Here is a 22,800-nt window from a genome sequence, read left to right as displayed (position 1 = left end):
TACTATCGTCCATTGTGTAACAAGTGCACTATTCGCAGTGAACAAAATATACGTATTAAGGCGTTCAAAGTGTAAAAATACAAATGCATTGAGCGTGCACGTTCGTCACAAATAAGGAGGCACTCGTTTTATTGCGTTAATAATCGTTTGGTGTTTTAGCGTTAATATGAAAAATCACTGGAGCGAAAAATCGCATTAAAGCCTAAATCCTCATGTGCTAAAGCGAAGACTTACGTACAGTTCGATGATCCCTGCCTATGTAAAATATTGTATATATTTACTTTAATAATAATAATATATTGGTGTCTGTATTGTTAAAACTAATTCGGTTATGTTAAAAGTTAACTACATAAGCAGGATCCATCTCACATATATATGTACATACTATTTTAATAGTGTCGTAATGGAAGCATATTATTCAATTCCGTGAGTGCTAAAAATAACGAGTTCTAAAGCCTAACTAGAAACTTTTAGAGGAAGAGGTGAAAATTATTACAATCAAATTGAGAATTAATTTAAGATCACCTCAATATTTATTGTTCGGAGGTTTTTTATTACCTAATGGTCCGTCTTTTGCGTTTTGATATAACACACCCATTGCGTTTACACAATACACGCCCACTACACCTATAATCTTTGTTTATTATCATTTTTTTTTTAATATTATAATTTGAAAATCATCTAGTACCTTCTAGAACATAAGGTTATATTTAAAGTTTTCGATTAGCCGGCTAAACAGGGAGATTAATTATTAATATCACTTCTTAGTTGCCTTTGATTTTAATTTTTAAATAATTCCTTTTATATTATATAGGTACGATGACGTCAGATTATTTTCATTTATGTGATCTTTTTATATATTTGGTTTTTCTCATTGGGTTTAGCCAGCTAATCTCACAATAATCATTAAACCGAGGAAATACAGGAATCACAAAAAATAAACTTACAATTAAATTTTACACCAAAATGTACTTACGTTTCAATTTTCGCTATTGAGATAAAACTATAATTATTAAAATATCAAAATTGTTTCAGCCACATTTCTTTCTACGGAGACTTCTTTATATTCCGATATCCTCGTAACAAACTAAATTAAAAAATATATTAATGATGATTAAAAATATTTGTTGATGTGAAAATAATGCAGCATCATCTGTAAATAGATAACATTGTACATTAGATAAACAATAATCGTTATAAACCTTTACATTGTATTTACAATATTTTTACACAAAACCGTTACCCGCCCTTTTTTTTGGGTAGGTATTAAATAAATAAGGGGAGTCCAAAATAGCCTACAATCATATCGAGCAATTTTCACGTAATTGACGCTCTTAGAAAAAAATATTAAATTACATATGTATATATAGACAGTGAATATAAAGCTCTATATAGCTCTCTTTCTCTCTACGTACTCTAATAGCTTTCGTCTCGCTCATGTACAGAAATTTGCATAAACGTGGCGCGTCTTTAACATTTCTCTCAATTCTCGTCCACTTATCGATCATCGTATCGCCGCCTAAGAAGTTTCACTTGAATATTTCCACTTAGTGTAGCGTAACTAACCTAACCCACTTCGTGTTATGTTAAATTATATGAAACTTGATAATGCTAGGAGATTAAAAATATTTTTAGCCTGTCCGTCGCCACGCCACGGTGTAACGGAGGCCGTTGCGTGTTTAACTATGTTTATCCCGTTATGTATATTTAATGGAAAGCTATGAAACGTAACGTAACGTAGTTATACACATGTTTGCGCATATGTTACTTTATATACAAACGAAACCACTCGACGAGCAAGGTATTTTCTTCTATTTTAAGTGTAACCAGAAACAAGCAGTTGTTATGTGACGTCGATAACTACTTCGAAAATTTATCACAATTAACTATGGTATAGACCGTATGACACCTTTAAAGGGCAAAATTCAGGGCCTTTCCATGATACTAAATTTAATAGAAATAACAAACTATCTATTATATAAATACACTGGAGACAAAGTTATCCTTATTCTCTTCATAATTTTTTTTAATAAATAAAAATAGATTTAATTCGACATTCACTTTTTTATAAACATAAGTTCAGTTTTATTAATAAAAAAAAATATATATTTCATAACTAAACAAAAGTTTGTTGTTTTTAAATATACCTAAATGCGTTATATCTAGTTTAAAATCAACGTTTGAAGGCTGACAACAGCATAAGAAATAATTATAAGAACGAACGCGCTGTTGAATTAACATTTAAGTTTTAACAATTTACACAGATAATAAATAAAAAAATTATATTAAAAATAAAAATTAGGATTAAAAGTACAAAAACTCACCGTATAAAATTATTAATAACCGCAGACTTGACAATATTTCGTTCAGAATATAGTTAATTAAATTAACTTCTTAAGTAAACTCACTGAGTGAGGGAGTATTGATCTAGAGGGTTAAAGTCTTTGCTTGTCATGTGCGTTGCATTGTGCGCCATGCGGTATCCCCACAGAGACATCGCTTCCTTGCACGTCTCCTGAAAATAGCAGAACGTAGATTCAATTTTTTTTTTAATTATTATTAACGCTTATTTGGATCAAAGAGGAAAAATTAAAGTTAATTTCTTCATCATTTGATCGCTTAAAAAATAATGTGACGTTAGAGATCTTGCATAGACTAATGTATGAACATAGTTCACTTGTGATTAGGCAATAATATTTACATATAATAATAAAAATCGGTGCAAGGCTTCTCCTTTTAACGAGGTTTGCTAATGCGTGTTGAATACACGCATATTTCATCCAATATATGCAGGTTTGCGATGTTTTCCTCCACCGCAGAGCACGAGATGAATTATAAAGTAAAATTAAACACATGAAAATCAAAGGCGCTCGCCCGAATTCGGATTTGCAATCTTCGGTCAAGATTGACGTGACTCGCTACTTATATCTTTAGGTTAATTATTATATCATTGTGCTCGTGTAATATATACCTACATATTTTGAATTTAACTCATTTTAATTCCTCTTATCAATCACAGCGAAGTTGTTATCGGCTCTTCGGAAGTAAAATGGTGTAGTTCTAAGTAGAATCGTGTTAGTTAATTGGAATCTTGTTGTATTACAAATTGAAATTATGAATTAATCAAGAACTGTTTGTAGTGTTTAGCAATACGCATGAAAAACGTAAATCTAAGGTTTCGATGTCAAGTGATCTTTGTGACAATGTATTTAAATATCTATATATTTTTTTAATTTAAATCTCATATTATTCATAATTGTAATATAAACTGTAATACTGATACTATTTATTACAATAAGAATTTATTTTAAAATTAATAATAAAACTTTTTTTTAATAACAGATGGCGTTAGTCCTTTTCGTCGTCTTCATCTAGCCGTTATTGAAATGCATAAGTTGAAGTAACCAACAACGAAAGACAAATTTTATTAAAAAAAAATAATAATCTGTCAATTAATATTGCCAAAATTTACAACATACACACAAACATACATAGATTTATTAATAATTTCGTCCGTTACTTGATAATATACAATATGCAATACTACATAGGGTATTTTTATGCGCGTAGATAACATCGTATATGTATGTGTGCTATAGTGCGTTTTTGTGTGTGTGAAAAAGTAACACATTTAAAAAATATCACGTTATCAGGTTAAAAGATTACAGACTGCCGAATCGCAACCAATTATTTACCAGTTGTTTTTTTTTAATTATATTATAAAAATCAGTTATGATTGTTATTAACCGACTTTTAAAGGAAGAGTTCTCATTTTCGATATTTATACATATTTCGTCATGTATGTTCGGGCACCCAAACTGATAAACAACTAGACGAAAATAAATGAATATACGTTGGAAATAAATGACAATTTATAACTGTTTTGTACGGAACAGCTTTATTAGATACGAGACGATCCGATTTAAATTTCGTAAAAATCTGATAATGTATTTCGGAGACAGAAAACGGAACTCTTCAATAAATGCCAGCAAATCAATTAGCGATTGCTGCTACTTTACTATACTATTGCTATATATGCTTTTATTTTAAATTCTATGCAGTTGTTAAAATATTCCTTATATTCACTTATGTAAATGGAAAAACGATACGGAGTTCTTATTTCAAATACTTAAATGGTTACAGTCATATTAATATTATATATTTAATAAATACGTAATTTGTTATTGTATCCGATTTGATAAAAACAGTGTAATCGATTTGAGAACATAATTCGAATTTGCCATGGAATTCATAAAAGATTATTCCGGCGTAAAAATTAGTAATAAAATGACTGTCACCGATATCATGTAAATGAGAGATTGTTGCCAATTTTGATTTTATTCCAAACTCAGAATTATAAGGTTTATAAAATTAAACAAATAATAAAATTGAATTACGTGTGGTGATCCTATTTGGTGTGACCTACGGTGTCAGTTATATCGATGTTAGGAAACCATGTGTTGTTGTTGAAGGAGTACGCTATTTTCTTCAAGGTTCCCAAGTAATATCGGTTCGGAAAAACCGCCGGCGAAAGCTGGTTCCACAGAGTGGCTGTGCGAAGCAGAAAATTTCTTAAAAATCGCGCTCTTATGAATTTTCGGGCATCTATTTCGGTGGTGCGAGTAAAACTTAGAATTTTGACGTGAAAAATTCGGTAGAAGGTGCAGAGTGATCCATAATCTCTACGCAAAGTCAAAGGATCAAGTAGTACGGAAACGGCTTGATCGTCGATGATTCGAGAAATATTAGTATTAGTTTCTGGTATGCAACAAGTCATTGATATGCAGAAGAAACAGAGTGGGTGATAAAACGCAGCGTTGTGGAAAACCAGCATTGACGAATTTTAAGTCAGAGCATGCACTGATGCGGATGCGATCTGCTGCAGCACTGAATCTGTAGCCATTTGGACGTGCTGAACCAGTCGGTCGGTTTCGGCATTACCGCTATGGGACCTATAAATTTTGGTCGATTCGCGGATGGTCGTCGCAGTATACACGCAGCCAGATAATCGATAGGTCCTGTTCTTCAAGGCTGCCGAGACGTCAAGAGCAGATATCATCTGTGACGTAAACGCACACACCAGCTCGTGGTACAAAGGAATATAGTGTGAACCTAATTTGTACCCGGGGTAAGAAAAAAAAGTCGTATCGATAGGAGGGGATATCTGGGTTTCGGTAAGAAAGAGCAAGGCCGGCTTCGCCGACTCATGGTGAAGGTGAACGGCCTACAAATTGGAGTTGAGTCCCCTTATGTTGCAGAAGTTCTCAGTGAGAGTGGTAGGGGTTACTGTATGATGACTGCTCCGCTCGCAGCAAACAGTGGCGAACGCAAAATTGCCCCTCCAGAATTCAGAGGGCAAGGGGGGAAGGGGATTGGGCCTCCAGGACTTTCACATACCGGACGAAACGCGGTAGTATAGCTACCACTTTACGCCGATTTTAAGTGAGAGAGTGATACTTCCCCGGGCACCGTTCCGTGGCACTACACTATAGAAATATATATATATTATCTTTGTTTGCTAAGAATGAAGAGGTCATTTCTAGTTTAGTTTAATAAATTAATATTAGTATATTATATTGCTATAATTTTCGACTTTTTCTTCATCCACACTTTTAATCCAAGTATTTTATAGCTTTTTGTATCAATCGATTTGGTAAAGGTATTCTCATTGTGTTAAACACATTGATCATGTAGTAAAATCCATCAAGTCGCTTTAGTCCAACCTTACAGCTTCGTTTAAGTTCGTGTATTGACAAAAAAAAAGGTGTCAAACCTTATAGTAGATAACTCATTCGATGAAGTCACTATTTTAAGCAGTTACGACGACCAGAATATGGCAGACAATATTTATTCATCAGCAAACCCAATTCAATGTATTTACGAACACGATATGCAAATATAGCACTGTCAAACGAATGTTTAAATCACACATTAAGTTAACAGGTTGTTCTTTTATATAGTTAGTTATAAGCGTGTAACTGATTGTTCTTTTATATATATAGCCAAATGGCAATAACTTATTATTGTAGTTTTGTTTTCGGGTTTGAAGGGTGAGTGAGCTATTGTAACATCGACACAAGGGTCATAAATTCTTTGTTCCCAAATTTGATGGCGCAATGGTAATATGATATTTCCTACAGCACCAACGTCAGTGGGCAATGGCGACCATTTACCATTAGGTGACCCATTTGCCAGTCCGCCTAACTATATGACATAAAAATACTCATCTCTACTCATTTCTTATACCGTTAAGATATTATGGCCTTATGAATGGTAAAATTTAAAAACTGCATTTAAACACTCGCGAAAACAAACCGCTTATATTTATTAACGCTGCCGGTGTATGCAGATGAAAATTCAACGGCGTTGATCTAGATTGTTCTTTAGGTAGATAAAATAGATCAAGTGCCCTTCGAAACTCGAGTTCTCTCGAAACACAAGCCGACCTTGTTTTTAGCACTCTATTTAAATCAATGTTAAAAGGTGAATTCTTTTTTTTCAATTTTGTTAACCATAAACGTGAGGATGTATTGTTTCTGTTTTTATTGTTTTAGTGAGTGTTTTTAATGCGTATTAATAAATACAAAAATAAAAAAAGGTTTAATTTGGATGTAAACATGTTGATTTCTTCTGGATTATGATATGGATTATGGAAGTGAAACATAATGTGAATAATCTGTTATTACATTTCCTTACATTTTTAAACTACAATTTATTTGTCCTAGTATAATTATATTTGTGTGTAAAAGTAATTATATATCTAAACATCTATTTATCTTAAACATACAAAATATAACATGTTACATCTATACAATGGTGTACCTTGCCCATTTATTCGAACCTATAGTTGAGAGAAGATCGCTCTAAACAGACAGAACCTTGTATTATTTTGTTTTAAGTGCAAATTTTTGTATTGAAATCAATAGTGTTTCATTAGTATTATTAAACCTTTATAACAAGAGACATTTGAGACTTTTACATGTTCCAAAAAGAAATGTTGACTATGAGTTATGTCAACGGAGTGGCAGTAATAAGTTTAAAAATCTTACAAAACTTCTTTTTTAAGTGACATCAATTTAGTTCCTGCATGGGAAATTTGAGCTGCCATTTTCTTCCCATATTAAGAAGTAAGTTTAATTTATATCCAAGAATAAGATAATGAAGAAATTAATAAACTCACCTGAATTTCATCAACAAAATTAAAATCTAGAACATTCCTCCATCTGAAAGGCACATCACGGGAGACTCTGAATGTGGAACTCACACCGGCAACCTCGACATTTGTATGAGAATGGAGAAATTCATCGACAGATTGTGTCACACCCAAACGTAGGAACTTTAGTAGGTCATATGATGTGCTACTTGGATTCAGGGCCAGTTCTTCATACCGCAAAGCCCTGAATAAAAAAATAAGCAAATAAATAATTAGCTGACCAATGTTCCTGTTCTAATTAGAATTTAATCTTTTCCGACAATTTATTTATTTGAAACACCATCGGCATATTCACAAAAACAATTCAACCAAATATACAGGGACCAATGCAGTGTGATACACCACTACAGGTATTTACAGCACTATTGATTTACAATAAAAAATAATAAACTCTTAATTTAATAATAATAATAATAGAAACTAAACAAGCATAAGCTTAGGCAATATTAATATAATATATATAACAAGGCTTAAGGCTTAATAAAAACCTTACAAGTTACATAGGTAATTAAATGCAATTAAAATATAATTTATCCTTCATGGGAATCAAGAAATAATAAAAGGTTATAAAAAAGATCGAATCTTAATAAAAATAATACAATCATTTAAAGAATAGAACTTGTTACAAGCTTGTATTAATTTGCATTTTCATATTTAGGCTAAGTGTATACAACTTTAATGATAGCCATGTATTTGTTTACACATTCTATTTAACCAGGATGTTGTTCATTATGAACAGTGAATGAGTAAAATTGGAAGCTCGGTTTGTTTACATAAGCTATATGTGGAAATAATTGGATAAAAGCCAGCTGCGATATCTGCAGCTTTTAGCTAATTATGTTTTATCTGTAGCAACCTAAATTTTGTTCCCTTTTTTTGTTATTATAAACTTACTTAATTTGTAGGAAACAATAACACTTTCCTAAACAATTATTTTATATTAAATGTTCACAGATAAAGAAAAAGCAAGTAGTTCATGAGAAATATCATCAATACACATAATTAATTTCATTGCATATATATAATTAATAATACATTTGTAGTAGTATAGTATTTTAATTAGATATTTTTTGTACTAAATCATTATCATCAATAGATTATTATCAGTTGACTTACATAAATTTATCTGGATATTGTTGTAGGAGACGTCCAGCAGCTACATAGTCACTAATCATATCAGCACACAGCAGCTCAGGTTTCCAGCAATCAGGTGCCGGCTGGCAGAAGTTACGATGCTGCCTCGACTGCATCACTCCTCGAGGATCCCGGATTAACAAAATAACTTTCAAATTAAGCCTGAAATATTCAACTAAATTTAAACAATGTACAAAAAGACTTTATATTGGTATTTTAATATTAATCCCAAAAGATAAAGCATTTCCGATGGTCAGTACATAGATATTTTTTTAACAGTGATTACTTTTCCAATTATCAGAAATGAATTATATTAATGGGCTTACTAGCTGTATGATGAATAAAAATTTTAGTTTAAAATAAATATGGACATACTATCTATTTATTTACATGCAACATATTTAATTTTACTGTGTAATATAATTATTAAAATGGAGATAAACTAATAAGTTTAACTAGTTTGGAACCAGTGGCAGTTTTCTAAATTAATATTATTTTTGTTTGATTAGACTTAAATATATGTAAAGTTTAAAAAGCTAACTTTAACTTAAGGAATACTAAATAAATACTCACTCTTTATCTTGCAAAAGTTGTTTAATAAGACGTAGCCTAACACGGACTACTTTCATACTTTGAAAAGGAAACAGCCTACAGACCCTAGAAGTGAAGTCAGCATCGATGCACAGTTCTTTCTTATATTTACAATGGTCCCATAATCTTGTGTTATGGCTGAATTGATGCCAATGATTTTTTCCATAGTCGAAATAATCCTCCATATCATCATAGTTACATTGAAACATTTTTTTAATAGTTTTTAATGCCTTGTCAGATTCTGGTGTACCTCTTATTTGTATAATTCCATAGTTTAAAAACGGTTCATAATGATAGAAATTTCCTGGCACGGCATTTAGAACTTCTCCAAGAAATGTTGTACCAGACCTCCATGTAGATATAATCAAACTTATTAAAGGTCTTCCTCCTGACTCTATGACTAAGTCTTCCAGCCTTTGTACACCAGATATACTAAAATTATAAGCCCACAATTCATGTTTAATTTTAAGTCTAGTTTTATCTAATATTTTTTCGATGTCAGGAGACCCATCGTAGGGGTTTGTTGGGATCGGCTGCAATAAATTTTCATCCACGTCTTCTATTTTCAAGAAGTTTTTTATATTTCTCCGACTCTCAGAAGCTGGACGGTAATTAGTGTTATCTGTATATCGACTTCCAGCAAGAATTAATAAAACACTGAGACCGAACGCAATGCATATTGAATAAAAATTAACTCTTCGCAACATTACTATTTAAAAAACACGAATTAAACTGATCGCTTAAAATCACAAGGATAGAATAGATGTTATTTTTTAAAACAAACACTTCCAATATACAGTTACTATCATTTTTTATGAGTTATTTGAGTTTTTTCAATCATGATTCTTGCTTTCGCGTTTCCGCGGAAACACCGCATTGCACCTTCAACGCCATTTTGAAAGATTACTTGTCAAATGTATTATTTGTCAAAAACTTTTTTAATTTTCCGTCACTGTCGTTTGTCGTTACGTATCACTTGGTATATAGGTAGCTAGTTCATTAACATTAATTTAAAATGAAAGGCACTGTAATTTTAAGAAAAATGATAAGCTTAATAAAGTAGAAACTAAAGTTTACTTATAAACGTCCTCCCCAACTAACATCCTCCTACTAAATGCACATAGAGTGTACTGTATAAATTTAAAATTTAAAAGCTGAAGCAAGCGCATTTATTGTAATTCGAACTAACTATTACTGAGTAGTGGGTAGTCGCCATTCTTTCCTTATTATGTTTGTATACAAAGAACTACTAAACTGGAATAAAAAAATTAAGCAAATAAATATTTGGGTCGGCGCCCACATCAAAACGATAACTTAAAATGTTATGTGAAATTTTACACATATATATTTTTTCATTGACTTGTAATTTGCCCAAGTCAAAAAGCGGTCGTTATATATTCTTTCGTGTTTCCGCTGTGATGTTCATATAAATTTTTTTGCATTATGAAATCATTGATGAGACATGAATGGGAAATAGCTTTCATGGTCGATCCTATTGACAAGAATTAAAACAACAGTCACTCGTAAAATAGGTCAAGCAAATCCTAATGCTGCCACCATAAAATGTGATATGTGTACAACTTTGGTAAACAACTGGCATTTAATGCCAATTCAATTTAATACACATTAAGATAAAATAGGTTAAAATGAATTATTTTCTTCAATTTTATGAACTTAGTCGTAATTACAAAGTTGTGTATAGATTTTAAATACATGTTATGTTCTAAATAGGTATTACAGTTAATTTTATGCTTATAATTGATTATTTACACTAATCTTACCTATACCTAGCTACGGCTACGTAGCTTGGTATTAGGGTTTTCTCCAATACGGTTGTTTTTTTATTAAATATTCAGTGTAAAGTTATGGGCTGAAATTAAATATGAAGAACAATTTTATAATTTAGTTTAATCGTTGCTAGATACAGTAGGTTCTTTGCAAATTAATCCATAAAAAATCAAACTTTATATCCAACAATATGCATTTTCCCAAAAGTTTCTCCTAAGAAAAACCACAGTATTACTTCCAAGCTGACTAAAAAAAGCAACCAAGCTTGTCTTACAGTAATAAATTTATAGCAACCACTTCTGATGAACTCTTTTACAAGGTCAAGGTCTTCTTGTAATTTCTAAAAAAATAGTGTTTTTGTTAGTTTTTCTTTTACAATTTTCCTACCTAATTCGTTACCAATTTGCAATGTTTTTTTTTAATATTTATGTATCAAAGTCAAAGTCAAAAAACTTTATTCAATATATAAGTGTTTACACTTGCTTATTGATAGTCAAAAATCTACCACCGGTTCGGAATTTAGCACCTCGGACCTGAGAAGAACCGGCGAAAGAAACTCAGCGGGATATTTTTTTTTTTACCATTTTGCATGTACAATAATAATTATATTTTAGTCATTTGAAACAGCCTGTATATTATAACTATCTGCTTGAAATATGAAAATCATATGAACAGTAAATTTCCTAATCAATAGGGAATTAGGGAAAGATTTATATATTGTTTAGAAGAGCTGTATTTATTATTTATGATAATGTTCTATTTTTGGTTAATTTTGAATACTGTATTACTGACTGTCAGTGAGACAACATTAACGGTCCCCTTTATAAGATGGATACATCATTATCATGATTTCATCAAGTTATTGATGGTGATCGCTTCCTGTCACGCGTTGGACATATTATATTACACAGTACACAAGTTTGTGCGAATACGGGTTTACTATCTATTTCTTCACTTGATAATATGCGGGAACTACCACATCATAAGCACTGGCCCGATAAAAAAATTGGTTTTCTATCGAAAAGCTCACCACGTCTCTGGTTTCATAAGAGCTCGAGATCTGCAGTCTTTTATTATCAGTCTAACATATTATATATAAAACACTTAATTCAGATATCAATTAAACATCAGATTACCAACCTTCATTTCAGCAGATTTTGGTGGAGATATCTCTAATTGATAAAATCCCTTCGCAACACTTATTTTTCGACCCCATTCAGATTGCAGCGCTTTCGAAGACTTCTCTTTTAAAAACTCTTTCAATTCAATGTTTCTTTGTCGAAAAGCCGGTATATTTATGTTACTCAGCTCACTTAATAATATCGACCTAAAACCTTTGCAAAATAATGTGGAAAATGTGCTTAATAGAATTGTTAAGTTGTTGTATGGGATATTGTTAAGGTGAAAGCCTAAGTATTCACATAATTTTTTTAATGCTAGATTTGTATACTAGAATTCAAATTAACTTAGCCGGTAGTTTAGAAAAATTTGAATGTTATTAAAAAGACAAGGACTTAATCACCCAGACCTAGAAACAGTGGCAACAAGAAAGAGTTGGTCTTTAAGTCCACGAAAATAAAAATGTCAAAGATATTGATGTAGATCTCGATAAAAATACACTGGGACCCTGATTTCGCTTAATCTAACTGATGTCTTCTAGACATAAATCGGATCACCACATTTGACAATGAGACCTACGCTAAAAGAAAACGACTACAAACATGAATGTCAACGGTTATCTAACAAACATTTTTACCAGATCCTGGTTAGGTTTAGATAGCCTTTGAGAGTATTTGTGTTCAAGAAACTTCGACCATCTGAGTGTAAATAGTCTGTTATTGACTGTATGCGTGAGAAACTCTACTATATTATTAGGAACAAAGTTTAAGTTGGTTTTGGACCACTGATATATAATGTATAAGCTCAGTATGAACAATATGTTGGACCCTTATAATCGGTAGCTATCAATATAATATTTCCTACCAGAAGGGGGAAAAATGTTTTATATAACTGCCTATCCCAATTAGGTACGTATTCGAATACTTTATCATCAGCAGCTTAAACCGCTGTATATAGAACACCTGTACTTACAAAGTCTAATTGCAAATCTTCAATTCCCACAAATACACAAAACACTTTTGAGTTGAAAACCATCTAAAATCTACCGTTTTTTTAGCGTTTGGCACCTGACAGAGTAGAAAGAAGACTATAAACAAGAAATGAACATACAAAATACTACAGGAACTGTTTTGAATTATCAGTAGAAGGTAAAGTGGCAAGACCGGATTGTCTTATCCAAAGCACTCAGTCAAAAAAGTTCTAAGCTAACATAGAGGACACCCAGTCTGTGTTTCTTTATGAAAGTACTGTCACGTTTTTATGTATAAATGCCATCACTTGATGAGCTCATTGAGATTTTTGTAAAAAGATCTCTAGGTGTCAGGAAAACAAGCCAAATAATACGAATCATCCAAATTTCTCATGTTCGATACCTGAAAAAATATGGGGAAGAGAGCGTACAGACTATACAGGATCGTTTGAGAGCACGTATAATGCAAAGATCGACAGTTTTGTGCTACTCATTGTCAAAGATGAAGAACAATAGCTCCTACAGCAACCCAGCCTCACTGCAGCCAGCATAAGAGATTACTTATAAAAATGTTATTTATTTTATATACCGAAACAATAAAATAATTGATATAAACGCGTTTTACTTAAATCTGTTGGATGAGTTTTAGACTACACAAATAATTTCAGTTATTACAGTTATTTGCGGATTCAGTTAATATTATATTGTGTTTGTTATATTTGACAAATTCACCAAATATTTGGTAAAACAAGTTTTGGGTATGTTTTGGGTTAAATCAAATGGAGAGGTAGTTAATTAAAATCTTACGAAAGAGAATGTTGGTGTTTTTAGCAGCATTACTTCCAATCGACATTTTGAGATGATCGAATAATGAATTATATTTTTATTAAATATTAATTTTACTATTGACACTGATATGACGTTTGTTATATGTGTCAGTTAATATACATTAACGTCATTTAAATATTATAACTCTTTCAAATTATTAAACTGAAAAAATGTGTTCCAACCGGCCGTTTTAATTTTTTTAAGTCTAAGAAGTTTTTACTATTTTGTTACAGAATAACTTACAGAAGTTGCATAGATTATAATTACATTTAAGATCGTATATACGTTATTTTTAAATATATTAAAATAGATAAATCATTTTTATCATACTCACGATCTCACCAATGGATAGTTATGGAAAATAATTTACAACTGACGATATACTTATTTTAAAAGCATTAGATAATACAAATTTGTAAATAATTTGGGCCAAGTTAGTTATACTAAATAAACTAACATTTTAATCGTTAGATTCTATGGACATGTTGAATAATAATTATTCAAATAAAATATTTAAATTAAGAAATGGAAAATAATGTATACTAACTACACTGAATATATTAAAAGATCTGTAAGATGCATTTCCAAATGTTTTGACTTTATTTGCTTTGTATTAATAATGCTTTTGAACGATCTAATTTAGAACATTATTTTATAGACTCCACATTGCCAGAATCGAACGGTTGATCCGTAAATTTTTTTCCGTTAATTTTTATCCGGTTGGTAGTTTATGCCAAAAATATTCTCAAAAACATATATATTGTGATAAGCTAGGATATTTCTGAGATGATCTCATAAGCCATAATCGCTACATTTGATTTGATTTATAAGTATACTAACATTTTCTGCTAGGTTATTACAATTAATAAACCATTTTAATCCTCAATCCTTCTTTATATTAACTGTGTAAATACATACACAGCAGTAAATTTGTTTTTGTACTTAAATACAAAAACAAATTTAATTCTATGTACAGGCATTTGTTTTTGAGCATAAGGTATTAAGCACAACGCGGAGTTGATCTTAATACGGAAGGGTTCTCAATAAATTAAAATAATTCATATAAGAAAAGGTAATGCAGGTTCCAGACACTATGTATAGTAAACTGTAAACTGTTTACTGTATACTACTCGAGTGTTGAACGAAATTCGGAATCATGGTCATATTTGCGAAAGCATAATATGTTATGCCTTCGCAAATTTCAATTCGCGGGTGCAATATTTATTCTTTTAATTAGCATTACTCGTGTCCTTTCGTTTTTATTGTTTTATCAAATTTACTTGTTATTAGTTTGGTTCATACTTAATGCAAGTGTTGTTTACGCTTATAATAAATAACATTAACTAAAAACAAACACAAATTTATTTTAAATAATTTAATGAGATTACGATGAAATAATATCCATTTATTGTTTAGCCTTAATCTTTCTTTTGTTCACTACTTTTGGTAGTCTGTTTTCTTTTAGATATTTCAGGGGATTTTTTTGTTTCTTTGTTTGTTTTTTTTTCATCTTTTTTAGGTTCTGCAGAAGCTGCAGTTGCAGCTTGAGCTTTCTTTTCTGCTGCAACTTTAGCTTTTTTAGCAGTTGCCTCAGCTTTTTTCTTAGCTTCTTCAGCTTTCTTTTTAGCTTCTGCTTTTTTCTTTTCTGCTAATGCTTTTGCAGCAGCTTCTTTTCGTTTTATTTCCCTCAGTTTTTCTGCTTCTATTTCATCTATTCTATTTTTTATTCCGGCAATAAAATTATCAGCTGCCTTTGAAACTCTTTCTTCCAAATGTTTTCCCTTAGGTCCATGAAAGAAATTTAATGTCAATGGTGGTACAAGTTCTGTTTTTGCATATTGCCATGCATTTCCTAAAGCTGGTTTCAAAGTTTTACTTGCTTCTAAAAAAAAGTAAAAAATATATTTAAAGCAAGTTTATAAGGAAAAGCTGTCTTCTTTTCTAGATTTTTTAGTTTAATCAACATGGACAAAATATTAAATATTAATTTTTCGTTTTTGATATTCTCTCTTTAATTTTTTCTAATTCTTTCTCAAGATAATCTTTTTCTTTAGGTAGTTGACGATCCCGAAGCGCAGTCATTGATGAAATCAACTTATTAGTACATTTATCTAATACTGCTTCTGTCTTTTCCACAATAGAATTAGAAACTAAGGATTTTGCTGATGTATTCTGAATTAAGTTTTTTCCATAGACCCATAATTTTGTGACAAATGGTCGAACTGTTCTCAGAGAAACTGCAAAACAAATTTGCTTATTAGCCTTAAATATTTCATATTATTTTCAGTGGAATTTGTTTTGCAATGTTTCTTTGAGAGATAACGTATTAACCAATACTCACCTAATGCCAAATCTAACGCTATTCTTGTAACTCTTGCCATTATTGCTTATTTACTTTTGTTGTGTCTCAAATCGTTGAGTTATGTACAAAAAATATTTACGCATGTGAAGTTGTAATCTGTCATATTTGACATAAGTGATCGACCTACAGCGCTTCTATTAAAACTATTAAAAGATAAAAAAAGATTGCAAAATGTTTTTATAAAATATTAACAATGCCAGTGTTCCATTAAAAATAAAAGGAATCTACAGATATATAAACTGTTTTATATTTTTATTTGTGGTTTTAAGAGATTCTCGTAACGTATTTTGCGAGAATGGAGCATTTTATTATTGTAGGTATAGTTACTAATAAATAGCTTAATTTAAATACATTACATTAACAGCCTGTAAATTCCCCACTGCTGGGCTAAGGCCTCCTCTACCTTAAAAGAGAAGGTTTTAGCATATTCCATCACGCTGCTCCAATGCGGGTTGATGGAATACACATGTGGCAGAACTTCGTTGAAATTAGACACATGCAGGTATCCTACGATGTTTTCCTTCACCGCCGAGCACGAGATGAGTTATAAACACAAATTAAGCACATGAAAATTCAGTGGTGCTTGCCTGGGTTTGAACCCGAAATCATCGGTTAATATGTACGCATCTCAGCTTAATATTTGTCATATATTATTTTTATAAATGCTTTTTAATTAATAGCCGAAAACGGCAAAAAAAAATGGTTCATCAATAGAAATGACAACAGCATGGCAAATAATAATGAAACACACACGATAATTGTATTTCTTTTTACACATAGCACCCATCACTTAACTCTCAACCGTCATTACACTCCGCCATCATAGCAGTGCACTGCAGAAAGTATTTCACCTAGAAGAGAAGCGTGGGCGATTCAAATACGTCAATTTTAAATCAAAATAACATCTTTGAGGCCCGAAACTATTTTTAGTTATATAAATATATAATAATTCTAGAAGGCTAGACATAATTACCAGAAGTCGGTAAATGTTTAAGAAAAATGTTAAAATTTAAATTTCAAGGTGAAATTCCGACGATTTTGTTCTTATAACTCGATTGGATTAACTCATACCTGCGTGAGCTTATATCAGTAGACGAAAGGTGATCTCAAAATCATCGAAAACCATTTCAAACACCTACTGTAAATTTGAACCTAAATGCTTTCAGCTCGTATCGGATTGTATGTACCATCGAATAATTGTGTTGCACGCAGTTGGATAATGTCTCCTGGTCTTAATGGTCGAGGATACTGCAGCTATGAATTCTGATTTAATAAAAATATGCATGGTGTATTATGGTTCTAAAGTGTATGTCGTCTAAGTAGTGACTATTATTGGCAAATCTAAGCTCCAGTCTAGGCTCTATGCAAGCTTCTATTCCAGTTCCTTGTCCCAATTGTCATCTTCCACTCCAGTCAATCAATTGTATACTAATTCGCAACACTATATTTTTTTTATTATATATATACGAACTATACATTTTTTTATATATACGGGAGAACTCTGAATTTTCATGTGCTTAATTTGTGTTTTTAAATCATCTCGTGCTCGGCGTTGAAGGAAAACATCGTGAGGAAACCTGCATGTGTCTAATTTCAACGAAATTCAGCTACATGTGTATCAACCAACCCGCATTGGAGCAGCGTAGTGGATTATTCTCTATATCTTCTCCTCAACGGGGAGGAGGCCTGAGCGCAGCTATGGGAAATTTACAAGCTGTTAATGTTTTATATTGTTGGGAGACGAAAACTGACAAAACAGAAATCCATATAACTATGACATTCGAATATAGTGTTCTTAAACGTGAACATAATTGAATTTGAAATAGTTATGAACGATTAAAAATGTATAAATTTAGCAATTAAACCACGAGAAAAGCACATTCGCGCCACTAAATAAAAATTATGACAATTAATAATAATAAACATTTAATTTTGAAATTAGTCTTTTAACCTTTAACTTCATAAAATAAAATTATCGATTTTTTTTTCTCCAAATATATTATTTCCTACTAATAAATTTAGCAAGGAAATCCTCCGATCGCATACCAAAGAATAACAAAAACATTTAAGATACCACATTGTAGATTATACTTGCCTTAGTTGATTACATTACAATTAAAATAATTGGCGTTACATTTTGACAATTAGAGACGGCCGTTTCGTTACAAAACTGTTGTGTATTGCATAAAAATACTGTAATGCGTGAACTCCAATATATATCTGTATGTGTGTGGGTGTGTCTGATATTCTTCAAAATTAAATGAAAAAGGTTGCAAGTTCTGGTGGTAGTATTTACTAATATTATTCTATATCAATGGAATGACCATTCGTTCGGATAAAATAATTTAATTATTACCGCGTAACATACAAAAAAATAGCAAATATGCGATAAAAATGAAATTCGACTTCGAAATCGACTTTAAATTCATAATGAAGAAAGTGAAATTAAATTTCATACGGTTCAACAATTTTATATAATGATGAGAGTTTTTATGTAAGTATACAACGAAAATCACAGAAACGAAGTAACTTATAAATTAAAGTCAACAATGACCATAATATCTTATTTCGTTTTTAGCTTTACTGAGACGGATTAAATTCAGGATTTGATTTGGTTCAGTTAGATTTTAATTACATTAAGATTTACTTGTACGTAACATGTACAATATTTACTTACTATAGGAGTGGTATGTTTTAAAATAAGTTTAATATTTTTATCGATTATCCAACAGAACAGCAGAACTATTCAGTAAGAAAAAAATCGAATTTTACCGCAGAACAAATCACGTGCAATATCAGACACGAATCGATTCGTTACAGTATATAACGATTTAACCTACAACTTCATTCATAGACAATTTGTCATTTTTTTAAAAAGATTTTATTAAAAAAAAAGTGTCTCAAATGTTAAATCAAGACAAGAACTTAATTATCTCGTATTAAAATTTGATTTCCGCGTAGTTTGTATGTACAGCATATACAGATTCAATTTTTATTTTATAATCAAGAACGTTTTTAACCAATTTAAAGATAATAATGAATACGTTTTATTTTTGAAAAGTTGCTCTACAGTTACGTGTTTATACAGATATGTTAATAAAAATAAATGTCTACTATATCTTTCTTTTGTTAATAATAATATAAATCTCTTTTATTGAGTAGAATTATTATTTTAAATACCATCAATAATGGAAGCATAACATCTTTCCAATGAAATAATTTATAAGTGTAAAAAAAAATTATTGTAAATGTGTTTATTGTAGTAATTTATAATATACATTTTAATTTTTTCTGAGTTTTCTTTTACTTTGACGTAAAACAATGAAGGCCTTGGTTGGAGTAAGGTTATTTCCTTTCCCTACCCTTGTATTTTCACTAGTTTTGAATTAATTTCATTGACATTCATAGTCTTAACAAACAAATATATGAATGGTATTTTGATAAATGAGACGGATTATATTAAACTCGTTTTAAAGAATACAACTTGACATAAAACCATTTTAATGATATATTTCAAAACGATTAATGATCTATTTTAAAACGATTAGTCTAATACATAAGCTGTATTCTGTTATCCAATGAGAAATCGTCTCGAGGATCGTACGATTATTATTAATCTGTGGTTAGTGTTAATGTGGAGCAAATTATTCGATTCTTCGAATTTTGTTTTTTTTCTTTTCCGGTCGATGACACGCATCCTTGAGCAATTGTGGTTATTGAACTTTATTATAAGGCAGCTTAAATAATTTTATTGTTTCTTATTTTTTAAGCACAAGATTTATAATGTACAATCAGAGGAATCATGAAAATAAACAGGTTGTAAATAATCCTGCTGGGCACACGCCGAGGAGAGATGATCTCCTGTTTTAGGAGGATCCGCAGTATAATTCAGCACGAGGTAATGAAGCAGGTATAACATGCATGTTTTGTCATGATATTTCTCTTTACCACTGAGCACGAAAGCGATCATAAATACAAAAGAAATACATGAAAGTCAGTGGCGCTTATGGATTTGAACCCGGGGTTGTCAGTTAAGACTCGTGTCCTACTTACTGGGTGAGCTGCGTTAAATGATGTGAGGGACTCTAGTCCTAGATGCTGGTTTTTAAATTATATAATATATACTAGCTGCCTGATGTTACTTTTGAGGTGACGTCTGACAGAGAAGTATGGAAGAAGACATGCTGCGTCGACCCCAAATAAAATTGGAATAAGGGCAGGATGATGATGACGATGATACTGGCTAGTATCATCGGCATGTGCCCAGCAGGACTATTTACGACCAGTTCTATTCATACAAATTCAATAGGATATAAGGATTTTTTCTCGTGGTATTTTTTAAGCAATGAGATATAAAAAACCAATTCACCAAGCATTCTAAAATATGTTTATGTATATCTAAAATATGCAACATAATTATATGCTTATAGCCTATTCCATATTTAAACTATACATAAATAAATGTAGCTTACCTATAGAATTTGTAGAATATTTGAATAAAACCGAAATAAACAAACAAAAATGATTACATTAGTATGTACAACGGTAAATATTGAACATTTGAAGCGACTTTCAAATGCAATCTTACAATTTATAGTTATACAATTGATATATGTATATATATAAATACATAATAAATACTCTTTTTATAATACTTTTTGGTGCAAGTTATGGTTGAAAGTACAAATTTTTTTTTCAAAGATAATAGAAAATATTTTCATTGTATTTACACAATGTGAATTTTTTTGCCGAGATGGCCCAGTGGTTAAAACGCGTGCATCTTAACCAATGATTTCGGGTACAAAACCCAGGCAGGCACCACTGAATTTTCATGTGCATTATTTGTGTTTATAATTCATCTCGTGCTCGGCGGTGAAGGAAAACATCGAGAGGAAACCTGCATGTGTCTAATTTCAACGCAATTCTTCCACATGTGTGTTCCACACAACTCGTATTGGAGCGGCGTGGTGGAATATGCTCCAAACCTTCTCCTCAAAGGGATAGGAGGCCTTTGAGGAGAAGCAGTGGGAAATTTACAGGCTGCTAATGAGTTTTTTGCACGTTTCTTACTTAATAGTAATCTATTATACAATTCATTATATTTGCTACCAAACACAATCGTCCTACATTTTAGTCAAATCAAATACGCAGTACTGTTTGTTAATTATTATTGTTGTTTAAATTAAATATTTGTCATAGTAATTACCTATGTTTGAATTAGTGGAGCGAAATGTCCGGTAAATATTTGGCAAGTTATAGATTGCATATTGCGCATAAGGCAAGCTTTCATCGAAACTAATTTCCTTTTTTGAATTAAATAGGTAGGCGAACGGGCGTACGGGCTGCCTGATTGTAACTGAACACGAACGCCTATAGACGTTGTCATCTCTAATCGGCCACCAACCTTGGGAACTAAGTTATTACGTCCCTTGTACCTATATTTACACTGGCTCACACACCCTTCAAACGAGAAATCATCAAATAAAAAGTATTGCTGCTTGGCATCAGAATATATGATAAGTAGGTGGAACCTACCCAGAGGGGTTTGCACAAAGCCTTACTTCCAAGGAAATCGAATTTGCTTAGAACTTATGTATTTCTGTGTTATTTGTGAGAAATTGTTACTTGCTATTCAACCTTTCAGAATGATCGTTGCAAATCTATTTCAATCTAATTAGGGATTGGTAACCTACATGTAACCAGTAATTTACACTATAGGTAGGTATATGTAATATGTGCAGTAAAAACTGTGAATATGCCATTTAATTAAATTGATTTTGTTGACAAACTTCAGTTGCATAGCGCAAAAAGCGAAGCTAATTCCATCATTGCCCGGCTCTGCCAGTCAAACTTGCCAACGATAAGCAGACACTCTCGAAAGTATTGCGGCAAATGGTTGCTAAACTAAGGGTTAAAATAAAAAAAGTTCAACTAATGGCAACATTCGATGGCTCTTCCAGTTAACCTTTGCCTTTTCTTAATCAGATATTCGCAAAGGCAGCAAATGTTTAAATTAAAAATACAGCTATAAAAAATAAAAAAATACTGCGAATTAATAAATAAAACAACAACATCAAACTTTTTCTGGCAATATATAAATATATACCAATTGTCATCGATCTACGGTAAAGCAGTTGAAGTGTGGCACTGCCATCTAGTGACAACTTACACGAAGCATATCTTAAACAGATAACCAACTACTATTTTTATATACTCGAGTTCACCTAGTAAACGAAATTTAATCATAACAGCTGTCAAGCATTCTCCACGCTAAACGAACGTAATAACAATTCGTAACTAATAATAATAATAAATAACATATTTTTTTTATTCAATATAAAAAAAAAATATGTCACATACAGGGCAGAAAAACTGAACTGTTTTGCTCTTGCATGTTTATATATATCGATATGACGAGCTTCCGCTCCGGCTTCGCACAGGTTCGCACGGTTTCACAACCTCTAGGACTCAGCAAGCAAAATATGATGTCAAAAATGTTAGTGTAAGTAACAATTTTTAGAATTGGATCATTAGTTTCGTAAACTACCGCCTATATACAAACAAACAAGTTTTACCACTATTACCACTTTTAAAATTAGTAAAGATAGCAAAGGATGTTACAATAAGCTCTAATTATTGTGTCACAATTCGTGTCTGCCTGTCACTTTCGCATCACAACTCGCTAAATATAATGATTACCTAGAAAAACATTCCTTTATTACGTGAAGATGTCTTCACATTACGTCACAGATATTGTAAATATGAATTATAATATGTATAATAATAGCACTATGA

General features: G+C 31.4%; 3 protein-coding genes across 3 annotated transcripts; all 3 read right to left on the bottom strand.

Annotated features, from left to right (window-relative positions):
* Nucleotides 1–609: 609 nt before the first annotated feature.
* On the bottom strand, nt 610–10,064 carry LOC125069557 (carbohydrate sulfotransferase 4-like). The gene is made up of 5 exons (XM_047679081.1): nt 8,921–10,064; nt 8,330–8,509; nt 7,181–7,397; nt 2,325–2,515; nt 610–1,153 (listed from the first exon to the last, which is right to left on the bottom strand). Exons 1-4 carry the CDS (start codon nt 9,643–9,645, stop codon nt 2,405–2,407), a joined length of 1,233 nt encoding a protein of 410 aa, XP_047535037.1. The 5' UTR covers nt 9,646–10,064; the 3' UTR covers nt 610–1,153; nt 2,325–2,404.
* Nucleotides 10,065–10,826: 762 nt separating this feature from the next.
* Nucleotides 10,827–13,701, bottom strand: LOC125074161 (ATP synthase subunit g, mitochondrial-like). The gene is made up of 3 exons (XM_047685407.1): nt 13,623–13,701; nt 11,867–12,060; nt 10,827–11,066 (listed from the first exon to the last, which is right to left on the bottom strand). Exons 1-3 carry the CDS (start codon nt 13,666–13,668, stop codon nt 10,896–10,898), a joined length of 411 nt encoding a protein of 136 aa, XP_047541363.1. The 5' UTR covers nt 13,669–13,701; the 3' UTR covers nt 10,827–10,895.
* A 1,360-nt stretch (nt 13,702–15,061) lies between these two features.
* On the bottom strand, nt 15,062–16,122 carry LOC125069491 (tol-Pal system protein TolA-like). Its single transcript, XM_047679002.1, has 2 exons — nt 15,985–16,122; nt 15,062–15,525 (listed from the first exon to the last, which is right to left on the bottom strand). The coding sequence occupies exons 1-2, from the start codon at nt 16,022–16,024 to the stop codon at nt 15,062–15,064; spliced, it is 504 nt and encodes a 167-aa protein (XP_047534958.1). The 5' UTR covers nt 16,025–16,122.
* Between the last annotated feature and the right edge of the window lie 6,678 nt (nt 16,123–22,800).

The sequence above is a fragment of the Vanessa atalanta genome, chromosome 2 (assembly GCF_905147765.1).
Source record: "Vanessa atalanta chromosome 2, ilVanAtal1.2, whole genome shotgun sequence".
Taxonomy (NCBI): Eukaryota; Metazoa; Arthropoda; class Insecta; order Lepidoptera; family Nymphalidae; genus Vanessa; species Vanessa atalanta.
The sequence above is the reverse complement of the archived record's forward strand: the minus strand, read 5'-3'. Positions and strand labels throughout refer to the sequence as shown.